Genomic DNA, 20166 nt, shown 5'->3' with positions numbered 1-20166 from the left:
GATTTGCATTACTGTTCCATTCTAAGCTTTGCCGGACCACAAAGGAATTGAGTCTTTGCATTTTATATTTGCTTTGTTCAAATGTCTCTCGACTCTTTTCCATGTCTTATCAGGGGCCATATGCACATTTCATCAACAGACAAAAAGCACCCATCCTGCTCTGCCTGGAAGAGCTGTATGATGTCCTTTATTATAATACATTGACGTGTGCATATCTGTGCAAACATTACATCTAAATACACTGCATCAACTAAACCCAGTCTGCTATTACTGTCTATCAGCTGAACCTAATTGTTTGATAATGGCCATCGTTTTGGTGCTGATATGCTTTTAATACTGTGTTTCTCTCTGGGAATCATCAGAGATACAAACATGTTATCAGTTACTACACTTCCAGCACACACAGCCATAAAGGAAGAGCAGAGGAACCAAGATTTACAGCCGACTTCATCACATTGCCTTTGATGAGACAAACATTATTTGTAGATAAATTACACAGTTGGACATTTCACATTGAGAGTTGTAAATATGTCCCTCATACAAGTTTGTTTTTTTCTCTCTCTGGACCAAAGAGGTGTGTCTATTAAAAAAAAAGTTGTCCCCAACCCCTCCCACGGACTGTCTCTTAGCCCTAAACTTCACTGGTGGTTGGAGAAGTTGTTCTTGCAGCCATCAGCCTATAGTGAGGTAGACAGACGAGCTGTGACACCTTCCACCTGGCTCCATACATTCAAGTCCTGCCGCTCACCGCGCTCATCTGTGTCATCCACTCAGGTAGGTGACCCCCCTCGGCTCTTTGTCTCCTGTCGGTCTCATTCTTCAGTAGACAGAACCAGAATATATAACCAAGTTGATTTAGCAAAGAATATCTGTTTTATGCAAGCTTATTCATGCATTTGAAACTTTAACTGGTGAGGTTTCACCTCAGGCCATTAAATGTTGGATGTGACTTGTAGACGGAAATTATGTTTCCTTCTCAATGAAAGATGCAGTTTCTTTTATGTAGAGTTTTATTATTTTATTTTATTTAATTTAATTTTAATTTTAATTTTAATTTTAATTTAATTTAATTTAATTTAATTTAATTTTATTTAATTTTATTTTATTTTAAATTTTTTATCTTTAATATATTACCATTGGTCTGTGCAACTTAGTGATCAAATTAATTTGGATCATCATGCTTTTAGGTGACTTCCGGTTGAATTAATTTATATCCAATTACATATCTCATCCTGTTTATGTTATATGTATTTAAATAATATAAATAACTGTACTAAGTGCCTATCCGTTAATCTTTCAATTAGGATAATAATTAAGCCTCAAGTTAATTAACCGTGCTCTTGTGTGAAACTTATACCCGAAAAGCTGGTTTTGTTTAAAAATGACTAATGTGATAAACTCAAAGTGATTTTTTTGCCGCCTGTTTTCATTTCTGGATTTCTCAAAACAATCTAGAAAAAGTGTTTTTACATTTGTCACGTCTCTCGTCTGACAGATTTCTATGAATCAGATGAGATTAGGGTCACGGTGTGTCAGTGGAGCTGGGTATATTTAGCATTATAATAATGCTGTCCATCAGATTTTCTCAGACTTTATCAGACACTATCAGCCTCTTCTCTTTCCTCTAAAGATATGAAGCTTGTCTGTTATCGCAACTCTCATAATATTGCTTTGACATTCTACGCTTTCATAATTTTTTTTCTCAGTTTAATCAGTTTTTAAAGGAGCAATTTTAGATATTTTTAAAGGGCATCAAATGGCCGTATCACTGCAAGGACTAATTTACTTGTATCATGAGTTATTCACCACCAGACAATTATTTATTAAGAACATCCCTCACAAATCGAGAAGATGGGTGTGAAAATGTCACATACTTTTCTCAGCAGTGTAACAGAGGTTGCCTCTGATACTTTCACTTAGACTTTAACACTTCTTTTTTTTGGGGGGTTGGGGTGTCGTGCTGTTTGTCCACCCTGTATAGGGCGTCCCTGAGGGCAGATCTTTTGCATTCTTCTAACTGGCACACCTACTGTAGAAAGGCCACCGTGTAACCGTTTGGTCACTGGCTGCATCACTACATTTATAGAGCCGGTTATTTTTAGTCTTTACTTTCAGCCACAGTCAAATGAGGATCCTAGAAAAGGAAGTTTGAAGAAGCCTGCTATCGAGAGATCGCGTCCCTGATAACTTCAAGTTACATTGGTTCTTATGAAGTGAAGAGCCTATCTGCTGCAATCAAAGTGGCAGTAAAACAGACACAGTTAATTATGGCGTGAAATTTCACTGTGGTCAAAACTGCAAAATCTTCAGCTTTCAGTTTCTGAAAAATAATCCATTCTCACATCCCGACTACGGTGGTGCTATAGGTTGTAATCTGTCAGTATGGAGGATTCATCCGAGCAGTCCCACTGGGTGTCTCCAGCTCTGCTGAGCTCAGATCCTCTGGCCGGTTTCTCCTCTGAGCCGGGCCTCCTGCCTCCAGGAGAAGAGGGAGAGGCCTTCTTCTCCAGCCAGGACTCAGACTACACCAGCCTGCCCTCCTTCTTCTCTGCCCCGAGCCACAGCCGAGCGCCGCCCCCCCTACAGGCACAGCTCGGGTCAGTGCTCCCGCCCACCATCACCCATCAAATCTTCTCATCCACCCTCCAAATCTGACTTATTCTGTTCTGCTTCTTCCCAAAGTCCGACAGGTGTTCACCTCCCCGAGCATCCTCAGCAACTTCCAGCTGTTGGACGGGCCGGGTACCCTGAGCTCTCCCTACAACCCCCCGGTCTCCACCTGGAGCAGCAGCCCCCTCACCAAGACCTCGCTGCACTCCCACACCCCGACCTCCCTCTACACGCCCTGCATCACATCCTCCTCCTCCTGCTTCACCACCTCCAGAGACGGATACTTGTCTCCGAGCAGAGAGGGCAGGGAGAGCCCCCGGCTCCAGGAGGCCCTGAAGGCCGAGCGCCTGAGCCCTCTGGGGGGGTCGGGGGCCAGCAGCAGCTTTCTGAATCTGACTCCTGCTGCTGCCGGGAGTTTGTACACGCCGTCGTCCCACTCCCACCCACACATGCTGAGCCCCTACGGCTCGTACATGACAGGCCCACAAGATTACAACTCTGCTGCCCTTTACACCAACCCAGCGTGGATCAACCCCTCGTTCTCCCCCAAACTCCGCAATAAGATGAGGATAACCACTCCAGGTGAGAACACACTAAAATCTGTCATTTTCTCTGATGTCAGTAATCTAAAAATAAAGACGTGTAAGATTGAAACTTCATTGTCAACCTTAGAAACAGAAAAAAACAATCGACTCCCTTAACCTTAACTATTCAAGGTCAATACCTAACCTTAACCATCTCGCGAGAGTTTCCCAACTCGTGGGTTACCTTTCAGACACGACCATTTAGTGGCTGTTCTCATTGCAAATCCATCTGCTGAGGAAGATCATGTGATATGACTGAAAGCCCCAAAAGAGCAAATGAATGGACTAATTGTGGTGACATAGTTTGGTCAAATAAAGAATTTTGTTCAATAATGAGATATTAACTAATCCCATTAATTACTGTATTATGAGTCAATGGAGGACATTTACACATAAGAATCCAAAATCTGATTCATTTCAAGGAGAATTTATCTCTTAAAGGAACAGTTCTGGGGATATATATCAACTATTCATAACTATGCTTTCATTAGTGTATAATCATCTGAAACTAGGAATCGTGTTTTCGTGTTGCACCTCCATGTTTCTACAGTAGCCCCGAACGGACAAACCAAACACTGGCTCTAGAGAGACCCTTTTGCATTTTTACGTTACCTGAACGTACATGTAGCATTTTGTATTAAACCCTTTTTATGCTACACAATGCAATAATAAATGTGTACTCTTGATTTTTGAACAGAGGCCAGAGAGTGTGTTAACTGTGGAGCCACAGCCACCCCTCTGTGGCGTCGGGATGGTACAGGCCACTACCTGTGCAACGCCTGTGGACTGTACCACAAGATGAACGGCCAGAACCGACCCCTGATCCGACCCAAGAAGAGACTGGTAGGCTATGACCTCACTGGGATGCACACTAACACATCTCTCTGGTTGGCCAACTGGACGGATATTGCTTTGTGAAATATTCAGCAAATCATCGGCAGTTTAAAAAACCCTAAAATGTATTTTTTGTGTTTCAGATTGTCAGCAAGCGGGCCGGTACACTGTGTGCCAACTGTCACACAAGCACAACAACACTGTGGAGACGCAACGCCAACGGAGAGCCTGTGTGTAACGCCTGTGGACTCTACTTTAAACTGCACAATGTGAGTCAGTCATCTGGATAAAACTCATTGCTTTATTCTATTCACTGCTGCACAGCATTTTACCCAAAAATCTGCTTGGAAATAAAACCTCTGATATCATTTTATTCCCAGGTCAACCGGCCCCTCGCCATGAAGAAGGACAGCATTCAAACACGCAACAGAAAAGTGTCCAACAAGAACAAGAAGAGCAAGAAGGTTGCCATGTATGAGTCGTACTTGGATGGGACTCAGCAACAATCCCTGGATGACAACTGCGGGCCGTTTTCCCTCGGCCCCGGGACTCTCCTCACCTACGGCCACCCGCCTCATCTCATCCCAACGCCATCGTCCCTGCATCCCTCCGCCTCCTTACAATACACACACCACCTCAACTCTGGCATGATGCCCACGATGGTGTGAAAATGACACCTGAAAGCTGTGTAGGAATCAGCTTGCTTTGCCAGTTATTTGTGTGAATTTGTACATATGTGTTTCTACATTGGATTGTTTTCTGTTTATTGTCACTGTATTTTATTATCTGATGAAGTAGGTTAAGTCAGATAAAATCACTCTACTGATGTTGCTGCACATGTAAACACACCGATGAGGGAACTTTCAGCTGTAAATACAAACACAAATCGGATTTGACGGCCCCAGTCTTCTATTATTCATAATGTGAAATCATACTTTTGTATTTGCAAAAAATAATTTGTTGAAACTCTTCAGAGGAAATAATAAAATGTGTGACTTATTCTGTGGGAGTTATGAGGGCTTTTGTTTTGGATGTCATTTGAATTCCCAGTTCATTGGTTCAGCTCGGTGACCACAGCGAAGCCTCCTGTGTGGAGTTATTGTACTCCTCTGCTCAGGTATAACAGTCTCTTTGTACAGGCAGCGCTCCACTTTGACAGTGCAATTGTACATACAGCGGGTTTATGCAAATTATCCATTCTGCAGAAGTGACAAACATTCAACTAAAGTGCAGCACTTGTGTCTGAGTTTTACAGCTGACGAGCGACTGTGTTTCTATGGAGGAGGGAACCTGCCAAAATAAAAATAAATAAATAAATTACTTGATAAATGAATAAATATGTCATTAAATGTAGCACAAATAATATTAAAAATAAATGTAGCCATTAATTAATTTATAAAATGTGACATTAATTGACATTTCTGTTCTAATTTGCTTCTTTATTTATTTATCTTTGTATTTATTTCCCTTATTTATTTACTCTTCTGTTTAATTTCCCCTTATATTTATTCATGCATTTATTTTTATTAATCTTTAAATTTATGTATTTATTTTCACTTTTTTTATTATTATTATTGCATTTAATTCAATTTATTTTTTATTTTGGCAGGTTCCATCTTCCATAGCCTTCAGGATTAAACACACGTTTGTATTTGTTATTACTCATCGCTGTTTGTATGCCCCCCTAATCATAAGGGGGACTTTTTCATGCGTAAAATTTCCACTGTCAAGCTTGAAAGGTCAGAGGCTACAGAGAACTTGCTTAGTAATGATGAAATTATGATGTGTTTCATGCGGTTTATTTGTTCCTAAAGAGGCCAAAGAAAACTGAAGACTCAACACATCTAGACTAAATACCCTGGAAGAAGTATTCAGATCTTGTACTTAAGTAAAAGTAGCAAGACAACTACCAATTTTTACCACCAAGTAAAAATACTCAAGTCCTGCATTCAAATTCTTACTTAAGTGAAAGTATAAAAAGTATAAATATACTTAAAGTATAAAAGTATTTATTAAGGAGCAGAATGGCCCCCATCAGAGGTATATTATATACATTACATTAAAGGTTAACTATTACAAATGCATAAACATTTTAAATGCATGCATTTTAAAGTTGGAGCTGGAACTTTATGGTTTAATCTGTAACAATGTCATATTATATTAGCTCTATAATATGTTTTCTTTGAAAAAAAATACATATGGTGGGGTAAAAAGTACAATATCTACAGGATATTGTAAAAATGTAGCGGAGTAGAAGTATCAGAAAATGAAAATACTCAACCGAAGTACAGTACTTGAGTAAATTACACAACTGTTACTCAAAACAAACTTTTTCAGAATAGGTCTTATGTTATCAGGCAGTTTCTGTGTCAGCGATACTTCAGCTGTATGGAGCAGATATATAATGTTCTACTGTGATTGTTTATATCCAGGTAATCCCTCTCAGAGAACCAGTGAAAACGTTTTCATACTGATCAAACTTGTGACCACGTCTTAGTAACAGATTAGATTTGACGCTCTTTGACAGGATTTTTCTTCAAAAGACAAACTGAAAATCCTAAAATGCAAAGAAACACGTCGTCAAATATGTTGTAATTTTCCTCTAAATGCCGTTTCCTCTGTAATGGCATTGTATTTAAAATGCCGGGCAGCAGTACAGTGATGTGTATGTTTAATGCTGAGCATTCAGCAGGGCTGGGGTTGCTGGTTCAGGACTGGGAGATGACTGATACGTTATCAACGAGGACACAGACCCCAAAACCACCTGCTGCTGGCAGCGCCACCCTCACACCCTGTCAGTTAGTCAGTGAGGGGCACCGTGTACGCTGTAGCTATTATGACACCAGAACGAGTTCAATTAAATCATTAGTATTATTTTAGATATTTTTATTGGTTTTAGTTTTTCATGGACTGGCCAATTTTGAGATTTTGGGCTATTTTGCTTCCATAACATGTCTTCTTTTAAACTAGTGGAAAAAAAAACATCCAAAATACACATTTAGGTGTTTATTTTACTACTTTGTCTATTTGCGTATACAATTTCAGAAAACTTTCTCAGAAAACAAAAAATATATTTTTTTAATGTAAGTAATCAACTTGGGAAGTTTCATAGTGATATGTATTAGTTAAACTTTTTTATCCTATTCACCTGCAATGTCTTCAAAAGGTAGTGAATTTTATGATACATATCTTTAAATTTTGTTTTTTCTCAGACTCTAAACCAGAAATCTCCACTTCAGTAGCTCTTACATACACAAAACTCTCCAGTTTCATTCCTATTTATATTCTGAAGGTTTGTACAGAGGGGTCTGTTGATATATCATTAATAGCCTGATTTATACAACATTTTCATCATAAAAACATGGTGAAAATATATTTTTTAAATGGCTGTTGACAGTATTTTCTGATTTATGGAGTGATAAAAACAGATATCCAAAATCCCCTCTGTAAAAACCTTTGACTCTAATATGTCAACAAAATGAAACAAGAGTTTTTAACCTGGTTTTATCCAATGCTCAGATTTCTGTTCTGCAAATTAGCCCATATTTGATAAAACAATGCCTCATTAGCATATTTAAACACACATTCTCAGAAGGTGTGATACAAAAAATAATGGGGAACTGGGGAAGTTTCATGGTGATGTGTATTAGTTATATTGTATCACAGATGTCCCATTAAGGGAGACAAACATGTTTAACAGAAAACTTAATTTGTTGAACTCAAAAGAGTTCCCTCATTGTTTTCTAAATCAATGTGTGTCATGTTTAGGTCAAATGAATCCAAGTCATGTTTTGTTATCTGTTGACACACAGATCGCTTCCCTGGAGACAAAATAAATGTATAAATTATCACACACATCGCTGAGTGTGTTTTCACAGCCGATTTGTTCCACGCTTCACTGCAGACTTCAAGGAGAAATAAGACTTTCATTTATGCACGGCCCTGCCAACATCTGGTCACGCCACCCACTCATGACAGTACACGGCACACACACACACACACACACACACACACACACACACACACACACACACACACATATAGAGAGTCACTCCTATCAGTGTTTTGGTGATAAACCAACAGATATCTTGATTAGAAGCAGCATTTTACTTATTAAACACCATTAAAATAGTTGATATTTTCTTCTTATTAGCGCGGCTTAATTTCATTAGCAGTGAACCATTGTTATTCTTAACTCAGCTGATTCCCCCAGGACCTTGATGATGGGAATTGGATGTATTGATGTCCTGTGAGGGTGTAACAAGGGGTTTTCTGTTTGAATCCATTTACCATATTTACCCAAAGTTTACCCTAAATTACACTAAAACAGAGAACGCCTTTAAACTCCACATGGTTTTCAAGAATTATCTGAAGTAAAACAATCATGAGGCAAATAATTCAATGTAAAAAAAAAAGACATAAAACACAATTTAGTGTCTGTAACTGCTGTTTATCTGCTGCTGTGGCCGACAGCTCTGCTCTGAGGGAAATGGCAACAAATGACAGGGATAGATTAGCAACCACAGGCCTGCTCAAGTTCACTCACAAGGCCATCCGTTAGTGGCATCCTCTCTTCTCTCTCTTTGCTCCTTCAGGGTCTGTTTTCCCATTCAGCCTGTTTCATCCTGTACAATGTCCTCAGTTGCAGTAGAAACTATAATAACAAGGGAGTAAGTGGTTTGATAAAGAGTTGCTTTATCTTTGACACTGGGAGACTCTATGAAGTGGAGATTACAACCATTCTTGGGGAAAATCATGTTTTGATTGTGTCAAACGACAGCAGAAACAGATGCATTTCTATGAGAACACATGTCAACACTACACTGTTTTATCTATAAAATACATTAGAGCTAAATGCAGCTTGATGTACACTATCCTTCTTTTAAAACATGTGGTGCATGTGCGTCCCCTAAAGGTGAGAAGACAACACTGCAGCTCCAGTTTTTACACCAACTGACACAGGATGTAAAACTCTACATACTGCAGTCTAGAGATAACAGTGTGTGTGTGTGCAGTTCATATCGTCATGTACATTGTCGACGCACATTATGATGGCACTGAGCTGAATATGACTTGAGGAAGGTTTTACTCTTTAGAAACCGAGAGGATTGAATCAACAATGTGAAGTAAAACACTTCTTGCAAACTGAGATTCTGTAAAATTGGACATATTTTGTCTTGTGTTGTCTCCACGGTAACATGCATGTATGTGAATAGAAAGAATATGAATAGAGATGCACCGATCAAACTTTTTCAGTATCGATACAGAAACCTGGTTTTTGGGTATCGGCTAATACAGAGTATCAACAAAGAGTGTAGAAGCAATGAGACAAAACTCTGGTGTTTTTTTGACAACAGCTGCTGCCGCCATTTTGGACTGAAAACGCTTATTATATTTATAATATTTTATTTTTCGACAGGCCAGAATATGACAATAGAGAAGAAATAATTTTGTTTCACTTTTGTACAGCACTTTTTAGGCTGACTTTTTAACTGGCGTCCGGTAGTCGCTTTCAGTCCAAAATGGCGGAAGCGTAGCAATGCTGCTGGGCGTTGATGTTGCAATGGAACGAACGATTGACTTTCAATTCTTTTTTTGGGGGGGGGGGGGGGGGGGGGGGGGGGTTCCTTCTCCGATGAGAGGGTCGTACTGTAAAGCCCGGAGGGTGTCGGAGGGTATCCTGTACAGATTGTAAAGCCCCCAAATAAAATGTACTTGACTTGGCTGTGTGGAAGTGACTGGGATCAATGTGTAAGTAAAACATCAGGCTTGACTTTAACATTGCTTTCTTAGCATTGTAAAACTAAATGTAACAAATAAATACATATAGATATAAATTTGCTGATATGTATTAAAATAATAAATCATTCACCAGCAACTTGGTAAAAAATCAACAAAATTAACTGGTATTACTATTCAAGTGTAAACCTTTTATAATGTGATTGGTCAAAACCTAAACAGGAATTAAAATTATAGTGTATATAGTATATAAACAGAATTGGATAGATCTGTCCCATTGTCATGATATCTGATCCAACAATTTGAGTATGTATCGGCCCGACACCCGGTATCGGTGCATCCCTTAAAGGCGGCCGTTATCTGCTTTAGTTTTTGAAATGATCGATCCTCAGCGATAAAGTAGCTGTTGTTTTCATATAAAATATTTTTTTCCGATGAAAATGAAAAACTAAACTAAACTCAACTAAACTAAAACTAAACTAAGTTTAATAAACTGATCAGGCGAACGCTGGGGAATACTATAACCGCAAACCAGTCAAAAGCTTGTTCTAGCGTCACCTGACTGCAGTCTGCCAATGAGATTCATTCAAACAGGAAGTAAACAGATTGACTGAAGCTCATGGAGCCTCGGATGCTACTGTCAGGTAATGTGTTAAATATTTTTTTAATAGTAAAACTGTTAGAAAGTGTTTCATGTCTGCAATAACCCTGATGAGCTCTGAGAGGAGCCACAGACTCACCTGTGCTGTTCAGAGGCAACCAGGTACACAGGTGAGCTCAATCTGCACACAATCAGTGCTCCTTTAACTAGGAGGGAGGAGGAAGAGCATTTCTCTGTTTGTCTCTGCTACCAGCCAGACCTGCTGGTCCCCTGTCTTCAGCCACTGTGTCTAAAGTGAGTTGTTCTTTAAGGTTTATCTCTTTGATAATGACATGTCTTTGTTTGTTCACTTTATGACTCAGTTCACATGTTTAACAGGAATATTTGAGTTGATATTTATGATTACAGTGAGTAAATATATGTGCAATGCTGGCATCTCCCTCTGTTTTGTGTACTTAATGCAGATAATGGAGCAAATATGATTTAATAAAAGTTTTTTTTTTTTTTATAAAATGTTCACTACAGTCGTGCATGAGGTAATCTGAAAAAAAACATGTGCCTCTGTGTTCTCCGGTGCTCTTAATGGCATCTGCAAGATTTCACAGACCGGAGGAAAACAACCAATCAGAGCTGAGCTGGAGCCTTGCCATCTCTGAGCAGCTGTCAATCACTCTCCGGTCAAACTAGGCAGCGCTGATCACTGTTACTGTAATGCCTATTTCTCACCTCAAATGTTTTCAGAAACATCTTGTAGTGTATTGTTTAGATGTAAAATGAGAAATTGTGACCTGACAGCCATGTTGAGATCAGTTGAGGAAATACCAAGCACCGCCCACCAACTGGAGCGCAGCCAATAGGAACGCTCAATAGGAACAATCTCTCTCTGAAATTACCTGTGATTGGCCAAAGGCTAGATTTTTTTTAAAGTCTGAAAACAGAGCCATGGTGGTGCAGAAGTCTAGTTTTCTCTCAGAGCACTTCAATTACAATATGCTGAAAGATTATTATGGAGTTTTTGCCAAATGATGCCAAAACATTTCTGCCTACTGCAGGTTTAAAGGGGAAGTTCATCTAAAATAAAGTCCCTTTTTTGGTGGAGATATCGGGCTCTCTGTCCCTAATTCTGCTCACCTCATGTCCGATAGGTCAATCGCCGATTAGGTCGCCTAAACAAATCCTGTATACTGTACTAAAATAGATAGACTCTCTATTGTGAAGTATAACTGCTTCTACTTCAAGTTGTCCCTTATTCCTGTCTGGTGTAGCATGTTGTACCAACATTGTGAGCTCTCTGGTTGTAGTTAGTGGACTTAAACTTTAGACAAACAAGACAAAACCGGGTTATCTTCACTTGGCCTATAATTGATTAGAAGGAGATTGAAGTGGAAGAGTTGACTTCCACTATTTCAGAAGTTTAAATCATCTGCATATCACCTAATAATTGGTCATGTCAATATTTTATTTGAAAATATTTTATCCTTAAACGACAACAAAGAAACAATTAAAATTGTATTTAATTTTAAATTTGATCTTTTACTCTTTCATGCTGGTATTTTAATTCTTCGACAGTTTGCTCCTTTTTTATTTAGCTAAAAACCAACAACATGCCTACATGTAGGCCTAATGTATGTGAGGACTGCATGGATTGTAATAGCATTGCTTCCAACCTTATAGTTTGTTTACAGCTCTCCTAATCTGTTTCCCCAGGTGACCACAGATGCTCAGCCCTGCTATCAGACATCTTCTGGACCTGACACATCTGTTTTGCTGAAACAATGAACAGGCTTTGTATTTTATGATTCAGCTTAAAAAGGGTTCATGTGTAGGGTCAAACAAGTCCAGTTATCCACGAAAGATGCTTTACAAACCTTCAACCTTCCTGGCCCTTCCAGTATTTTGTTTGTTGACATACTGCATGTAATATTTTCTATGGTAGCCAACATGAGCTGACACATCTGGAATGTGGCTTTTAAGGTCCTATTTTCACTGCAGACCCCTCACACCCTGAATATAACCTCTGTATGCCAAAACAGATACCAATACCAGAACAGTTTCTTCCCGCAGGCCGTCACTCTGAACACTTAATCAGTCACACACTGTCAATAACCCTGTAACACCAAATAGCCACTGCTGCTCTTATAGACTATACTTTTTACAGTAGTGACTGCACATTTTTAGATTATAATTTAGTCTTTAATGTACATTTTTTTTGTAATACGTACATCTGTCACTTTATGTATTGTAATATGTACATATCTGTAAATATAAATGTACATACAGTATATAGACATCCATATGTACATGCAGTACATAATCATCTAGTCCATGTATATCCATCTGGTATTTATTTCTTTGCACTTGTATTGTTTACAACCCCCGAACACTTGACTTGTATATAGACATTTGATTTTGATTGTCTTTTTTTTTTTATTCTGTTATTTATATTTTTTGTAAGTACATTGAGAGAGCTGCATAAAAACAGGAGTCCAATTCCTTGTATGTATATACTTGATGAAATAAACTTGACTCTGATTCTACAGCTTTTTCTGTAATCTGGCTTTCTGTCGTATTTAAATTTGCCCACTGAAGACAACTCTGAACAAATTGTGTCCAACTTACAACTGAAAACTGTATATGTGTCGATGTACAGCTGGTTCAACTCTCCATATCCAAGCTAACGTATCATAATAATGTTATATAATACTGCTATGTCATGTTCGTAAATTTGTGACTTGGAGTCAGTGTGTGGGAGTCACTCTTTTCATCTATGAATAGAAAATTGATCCAGGAGATAAAGAATCTGCTTTTTAGACAATCTTAACAATACATTACATCTCCCAAATGATTCACAACACTGCATCTGCATCCGAGTAAATGTTGTATTTATTACATGTATATCTGTTTCCTCTGTATCTGAAAAACAGACAATTTGGGATCACAATATTGTACTTTTCCAGCCTGATAATCAAACTGAATTGACACTTTCGTTTCACTTCCTTCTATGAATTTGAATCACTGAATAAATTTGAGATGTGAGCAGCTATTCAGAGGTCTGGAACCAGGCTGGTGTATTTCTTTATTTAATAAGAATTAGGGCTGGGCGATAATTCAATATGACGATTTATCGTCTTTCAGTGGAATCGTACGTGATGAAATCATATATCGAGATATCGTGATACACAATTGCATCGTCTAAATTGATAACAAGCACATACTAACTCAAATTTAACAAAGTAAACATAGTCAGTGTATAGCTGAAAATGTATATATTTTTTCTCTATAATTTTACTTGAAACAGTTTTGTTAATTTTGCACTAAAATTCTTAATTAAACAAGAAAATACTCAGTACTAATTTGTTAAGTATTTGATTCACACAGGAGTATACAAAAATAGGCTTTACCATTTGGTGATGTCATTTAAATTATTTATTTGACTATTGATTTATTGAACTACAAGAAAACATGCTATACGTTGATATATATCGTTATCGAGATATTGTATGACCTGTATCGTGATGGAAGATTTTGCCATATTGGAACATATTAGAACATATTACAGGGCTATGGGAGATATTTGTACACTATTACACTTTGTTGGACTCGGGACTCAAGCCTGACTATATGCTGTAGCTGTGTGTGTATTTCTGACACTGGTTGCTTAAGAATCTATAAAAAAAACAAAAACCAAGACACCAGAAAAACATAAATATATTTATTTTTTGAAGCATGCCTAAAACTCCAGTACAGCCAACAGAAGGAGCTGAGCATTACACAGTGAAAAGGACGTATAACTTATATTCTGTCAGTTTGTATGTAATAAAAATTGGTCCTTGGATAACGCACAAAGGAAAAAAAATTAAAAATAAGCAGTCTCATCAAACCAGCTGAATCTGTTTCACTGTCTCTTAGCTTATCAGGTAAATTTAAATCACTTCCAGTCTGGAGATTAACACCCTTATCAACTGAAAATCTCTGCTGTGTGTTAAAAATAATAAAAGACACGGGACGAAGCGGGGTGAGAGGTGTAACAGCTCACCAAGCTACATATTATGGATGCTCCCACAAATTGCTTTAGCCAATCCACATTCTGTCAGTGCACAAGCAGACTGGGCTTTTTTGTAAACATCAACTATTTAGTTTTATTTTCGTTGGCGGTAGCATTACACAGGGTGTGTGCCGCGGTGAACGAGATGAAGCACCTTCAATGTTTCTTGGTGATGACCACACCGACCAGCACTCCCATTAGCAGCACCCCTCCAACTAGCAGCCATCTTCTCAGAGACTCCTGAAATCTCCTCGCTTCTGCAGCGCCGTCTCGCCCAAAGATCTCAGCAAAGAAGTCCTGCAATCACAAATTGATTCAGACAACAACAAAAAGAGAGACATTCTGTTATTGGACAATGTCTTGGTTTCTTTATATCCACATTAAAAGGAATACTCCACTGAAAATCAGTTGTACCCAAAAACATTTGCACCTCTGCACAAAAATGTGTGAATGTGTATCCTTAAAGAAATTCAAATATGAAAGTGGTTACCTGCAAGACTGCAATATATCAGATTTTGTCTTCAGTGCATCTAGTGCACAAGTTGTGTGTTCTAACTTTTAAATTTTGACTTACTTTAAATATGTATGTATGTTAGGGCTGGGCGATATGGCCAAAATCTTCTATCCCAATATAGGTTATTTTATATCTGGATAACGATATATTTATCATGATATAACATGTTTTATGGTAGTCCAATAAATAAATAGTCTATATGAAACAACCACATGGTAAAGCCTGTTTTTGTATACCCCTGTGTGAATTAAATACTTGACAAATGAAAAGTATTTTCTCATTTAATTAAAAACCTTAGTGCACAATGAACAGTTTCAAGTGAAATTATAGAGAAAAAAATAGTTCCAGCTAAACACTGACTATGTTTTCATGCATGCACACAAACCAGAGTAATCAGATTAAGACAATAATTAGAATTAACTGAGTTTGATCAGATTTTCTGAGAAATTAGTTAGCATGTGCTTATTATTATTAATTTAGACGACGCAATTGTGCATCACGATATCTCGATATATTTTTATCACAATACGATTCCATTGAAAGACGATAGATTATCATACTGAATTATCGCCCAGCACTAATGTATGTGTATACAGTATTTGCATATCTATGTATATGTTTTCACTGTTTCTCTAATACACATTTTTGTTTGTAATCTAAGGTATTGTGACTGCTATATGAACGAGGAAAGGCTATATATTATTCACGAAAAAAGTAAATTGTTGAAATTAAAAATACAAACGTAGGTTTTTTTTTGCAGTGGAACAAAACAAGAAAGCTAACAAAAAATCGTAATATCACCGGTTAATATCAAAACTTCAGTACCTCTTAGGTATGAGATAATTTAATCAAGCTTGAGTATACAGATCAACAGCAGATAAGTGTACTATGCTGCAGGAGTAGGTTGAGAAGTTTTTAGGGATGTTTTGACATGTTTTTGGCCATTACTCTGAATTGCCTTGGAAATAGTTTTTGACTGCTGTGACTCCGAGCTGACTGCAGCTGCTGTCCTCCATAAAAATCAAGCTACGTCTTTAAAGAGCCACCTTAAACCTCTAGGCAATTAGTATCCAATATTAAATTGAGTGACACAGTTAGGGATGCACTTTTTAACTTCAGATAATTCCAATACCTCAACTCAGGATATTTTCCCATACAGAGTACTGATCTGCTCTTTTCCCCCCACATTTAATATCTGTACACCTCACTGTGTAGAACTCATGAAGATACCGATCTGTATCAGGTCAACACATTCGTCCACACCGTCACAGTGCCGTATATAAAGCTGCATGTTGAGTCCATCTCCTGCCGACTCACCCATCCTCCGTGGCTCTGGATCCATGGGTTGATGTGCTCATCCAGGTACATGGTCATCCAGTCTGCGATGCGGGACACAAGCTCGCTCATATCCTTCTCCACGCACTCCACACACAGCACTCCACCAAAGGCAAACAGGCCCACCACACGCCCCCAGTTGACTCCATCCTTGAACACCTCGTCCATCACGCTCTTGAAGCTGTGGTAGGCTGTGTCAGGAGTGATGTCTAGTTGCGAGGAAAGGTCACTAAACGCTTGCGTGTAGCGCAGTTCAAACTCATCTGCAGAGTCCCGGAGAGCTGCCTTTACAGCCTCTATGTCACCCTGTGGGGGCGACGACGTTCCCGGCTGGCCGCCCCCATTCCTGCTGTTGACCAGCGAGCCGTTAATGGAGTTTGCCTTGTCACCCTCAGTCCTTCCACCAGCATCCTCTGGCCTCAGCAAAGAAGCTGGATGGTTCCTTCGAGACAGCTTGTAGCTTATAAAGAACTCCACCAGCTCTCTGTTACTGTACGACATTATTTCCACTAAGTGAACCTCCAACACTGAGCCAGTCTAATCAGACCCGATCATGATTTCTCCTGCCATTCCTCTCAGTCTGTCAGCTGTCACATTAGAGCCTCATCTCCTTATGTTGCAGCCTGGAAGCATACAGGGGTGAGACAAAGTTGCATTAATTCCTGTAAGCAATTTTTTTTAGTGTTTCAGCTTCCATTGGTTTCCCTTTATTTCTGTACGACATTAAAATTTATCAGGAGACTCTTGAAACTTGCTTGAGCTGCGTAATCCATCACCTGTGCTGCGTTCCAAATCACATACTTTTTTTTTTACTTCAGTACGTACTGCAGCTGCCCTTTTGAATTAGGTACTGTTGCATGCAGTATGCATACGATTGGGATATACAACTTTATACTTCATCATAACATTGCACAAACTTTGACCCTCTTACTCATATATTTACTGCTCAGAGGAATGCGACCGACTGTGCGCTCCAATACTCATACTACTGTACTATTTAGTATGCCAGAATAGATTTGGTATATCATAGTATGTCAAATGCAGCATTTTTTTCTGGTTATCCTGACCCACAATCCTCTGCACAGCAGATATATGAGCAAGAGGGTCAAAGTTCAAGGTGCAATGTTATGACGAAGTATCCATCCATACATCCAGCCATCTTCAACCGCTTATCCGGGGTCGGGTCGAGGGGGCAACTGCTCCAGCAGGGGACCCCAAACTTCTCTTTCCCGGGCCACATTAACCAGCTCTGACTGGGGGATCCCGAGGTGTTCCCAGGCCAGTGTGGCGATATAATCTCTCCAGCTAGTCCTGGGTCTTCCCCGTGGTCTCCTCCGAGCTGGTCGTGCCTGGAACACCTCCCTAGGGAGGCGCCCAGTGGGCATCCTTATTAGGGATGTCACGAGAACCGATACTTCGGTACCAACTCGGTACCAAAATTCTAAAAATGTGACGGTACTCATTTTCTTCGGAGGAAATACTTCCAATTTAGCAAAGCACCTCAAAGACAGACATCCAGACAATATTGTTTATTTTAAATACTTGAAGGATACATGCCACTGTTCTGATTTGCAGTGTTAATAGACGTTTATTTTTATTTATTACTTAAAGGTTACATGCCTCTGTTTTTTGTAATGTTCAAATGTTTTAATAAAGGAGTGTGTGTTGAATTACATGGGATTTATTTATTTATTTACCGTGGTATCGAATTGGTATTGAAAATCGTGTAAATTCACTGGTATTGGTATCGACTACTAGATTTCTGGTACCATGACATCCCTAAATTCCTTACTAGATGCCCTTACCACCTCAGCTTATGACGAAGTAGTATATCCCAATTGTGTGCATACTGCATGCAACAGTAGTACGTACTTTGTAAGGGCAGCTGCAGTATGTACTAAAAGTAAAAAGAAAAAGTATGCAGCCCAAGTCTGTCAGTCACATTATCATCATGCTGGTAGTTTAATTGAATATCTGCACTACACAATGACACTGTTTAACATGTTCACTGCACGTTTTAACAGTCTTCTGATAGATTTTTACTAGTGTAGAGAAATTAGTGGAAACTAATGGATGACTGAAATGCATCCAAAGATTGAATACTATAACAATACTAAACATTTCACAATAAGTGCTAGCTAGCAAACATTAGCTCAATAGCACCCTTACATGCATGCATTATAAAACACAGTCAATCATTAGGATGCATATGAAGCCAGATATGTGCATCTTGGTGCAGCCTGCAGCCTGCTGACAGCTTTGGCTGCAGGTCACGCAGAAACCAACGTTACTACCAGCTTTAGCTTCATGTGCTAACTAGCTGTTTATAAACAATCCAGAGGAAACGCATCAAACCAGACTATAAACTACATCTATAGGGGAGGATATGAGCTTATCATCATTCACATGTTATACTTACAGCTGCTATGATGTAGTTTTCCGTCTGAGAGTGCAGCTACGGCGCTACGGAGTTACTAAAAGCTGTAGTTTGTAGATGAAGACACAATATGGACATTTATCATCTGGCGGTCGGCCAATTCTGTTACTGTACTAGCCGGAAGTCCCGCCTCCTTTATTCAAGTGCAGCCAATCAGCGTCCGAGACAGACCGGAAGTTAAGGGGCCCGTGAAATGAAGGCAAATTCATTGGAAACCAAAACCTGCTTGCGTCATTAGAATTTTCAAACTAAAATGAATTTATCTTAATTAAAGATGTGACGTACAAAAAGCTGAGATATTTTAATTAATTTAGTTTAATTTTCATACTAAAAGAAATTTATCTTAATTAAAGATGTGACGTACAAAAAGCTGAGATTTTTTTTTTTTTGGTGTTCCCCTTTCTTTCAAAGGTCTTTTTATTAATTGTCAATAATCAATAGAACAGTCACTATACAAGGGAAGTTAATTTTAGTTATTCTGAACAACACTTACCCGTGACACAACACATCAATCAATCATACCTAACAACAACATACACATAAACAGCCACAGCTGGCCACATAGGACCTAACTGATTCTCAATCATGGATACACAAAATTAAAATTGTAGAGAATACAACACGGGGAGAGTATCCACAAATAAGTCATGAAATAATAATAATAAAAAAAAAAATAAATAAAAATAAAAATAAAATATATATATAAATATATACCTACATACACACACACACATACAGTATATACCTACATACACACACACACATACAGTATATACACATACATACATACACACATGCATACATACACACATACATATATATAAAAATACAAGAAGAGAAAAAATAATAATAATAAAAATAATAATGATAATAATGAATGAATAAATAGAAGTAAGATTTAAAAAAGGAAAAAGAAGATACTACTTCTGGCTACTCAGAGATTACTGTAGTGGGTTTCTCAAAAAATTACAAAAAGCTTAGATATTTTAATTAATTTAGTTTTAATTTAATGGAGTCCCCCAGCTTGTAAAGTTTTCTGCAATATTTTACCATTGTTGTACGTCGTTGTAAATAAAGCTTATATTAAGCATATGTACTTTTTTAATGCTGGTGAATAAATTAAATAAATAAAAATATCCACTGCTTACATTCTTTAATGCACATTTTATGCAATATGTATATATCATGTCACTTTATGTATATATTGTAATAAAAACATAATCATCCAGTCCATGTACAGTATATCTATACAGTATTTATTTCTTTGCACTATTTGTATTGGTTGCAACTTCCAGAATACTTGACTTGTATATAGACATTTTATTTTTATTATTGTATTGGTCATTGTTGTTCCTGTTATTTCTATTCTTTGTAAGTACATTAAGAGAGCTGCATAAAACTGGAGTCAAATTCCATTTATATATATATATATATATATTTGGCAAAAATAAACCTGATTCTAAAAAG

General features: G+C 38.2%; 2 protein-coding genes and 1 long non-coding RNA gene across 3 annotated transcripts; 2 read left to right on the top strand and 1 right to left on the bottom strand.

Annotated features, from left to right (window-relative positions):
* Nucleotides 1-624: 624 nt before the first annotated feature.
* On the top strand, nt 625-5028 carry gata1a (GATA binding protein 1a). The gene is given in 7 exon segments (XM_037784247.1): nt 625-774; nt 2367-2571; nt 2573-2597; nt 2683-3192; nt 3892-4037; nt 4172-4297; nt 4409-5028. Coding segments are annotated over 6 exon segments (1284 nt in total). The 5' UTR covers nt 625-774; nt 2367-2382; the 3' UTR covers nt 4697-5028.
* Nucleotides 5029-10383: 5355 nt separating this feature from the next.
* On the top strand, nt 10384-12920 carry LOC119492585. The gene is made up of 2 exons (XR_005207816.1): nt 10384-10662; nt 12076-12920. It is a non-coding gene; the product is annotated as an uncharacterized LOC119492585 (long non-coding RNA).
* A 1144-nt stretch (nt 12921-14064) lies between these two features.
* LOC119496978 (bcl-2-like protein 1) lies at nt 14065-18829 on the bottom strand. The gene is made up of 3 exons (XM_037784682.1): nt 18682-18829; nt 16245-16885; nt 14065-14710 (listed from the first exon to the last, which is right to left on the bottom strand). Exons 2-3 carry the CDS (start codon nt 16761-16763, stop codon nt 14570-14572), a joined length of 660 nt encoding a protein of 219 aa, XP_037640610.1. The 5' UTR covers nt 16764-16885; nt 18682-18829; the 3' UTR covers nt 14065-14569.
* Between the last annotated feature and the right edge of the window lie 1337 nt (nt 18830-20166).

The sequence above is a fragment of the Sebastes umbrosus genome, chromosome 1 (genome assembly GCF_015220745.1).
Source record: "Sebastes umbrosus isolate fSebUmb1 chromosome 1, fSebUmb1.pri, whole genome shotgun sequence".
NCBI lineage: Eukaryota > Metazoa > Chordata > Actinopteri > Perciformes > Sebastidae > Sebastes > Sebastes umbrosus.
The sequence above is the reverse complement of the archived record's forward strand: the minus strand, read 5'-3'. Positions and strand labels throughout refer to the sequence as shown.

Bases quoted from the DNA above. Each gene is read 5' to 3' on its own strand.
- LOC119496978 (XM_037784682.1), bottom strand. From the start codon at position 16,763: ATGTCGTACAGTAACAGAGAGCTGGTGGAGTTCTTTATAAGCTACAAG. The intron at 14,711-16,244 runs GTGAGTCGGCAG...TTGTGATTGCAG, and splicing joins TCCAGAGCCACGGAGGATGG to GACTTCTTTGCTGAGATCTT.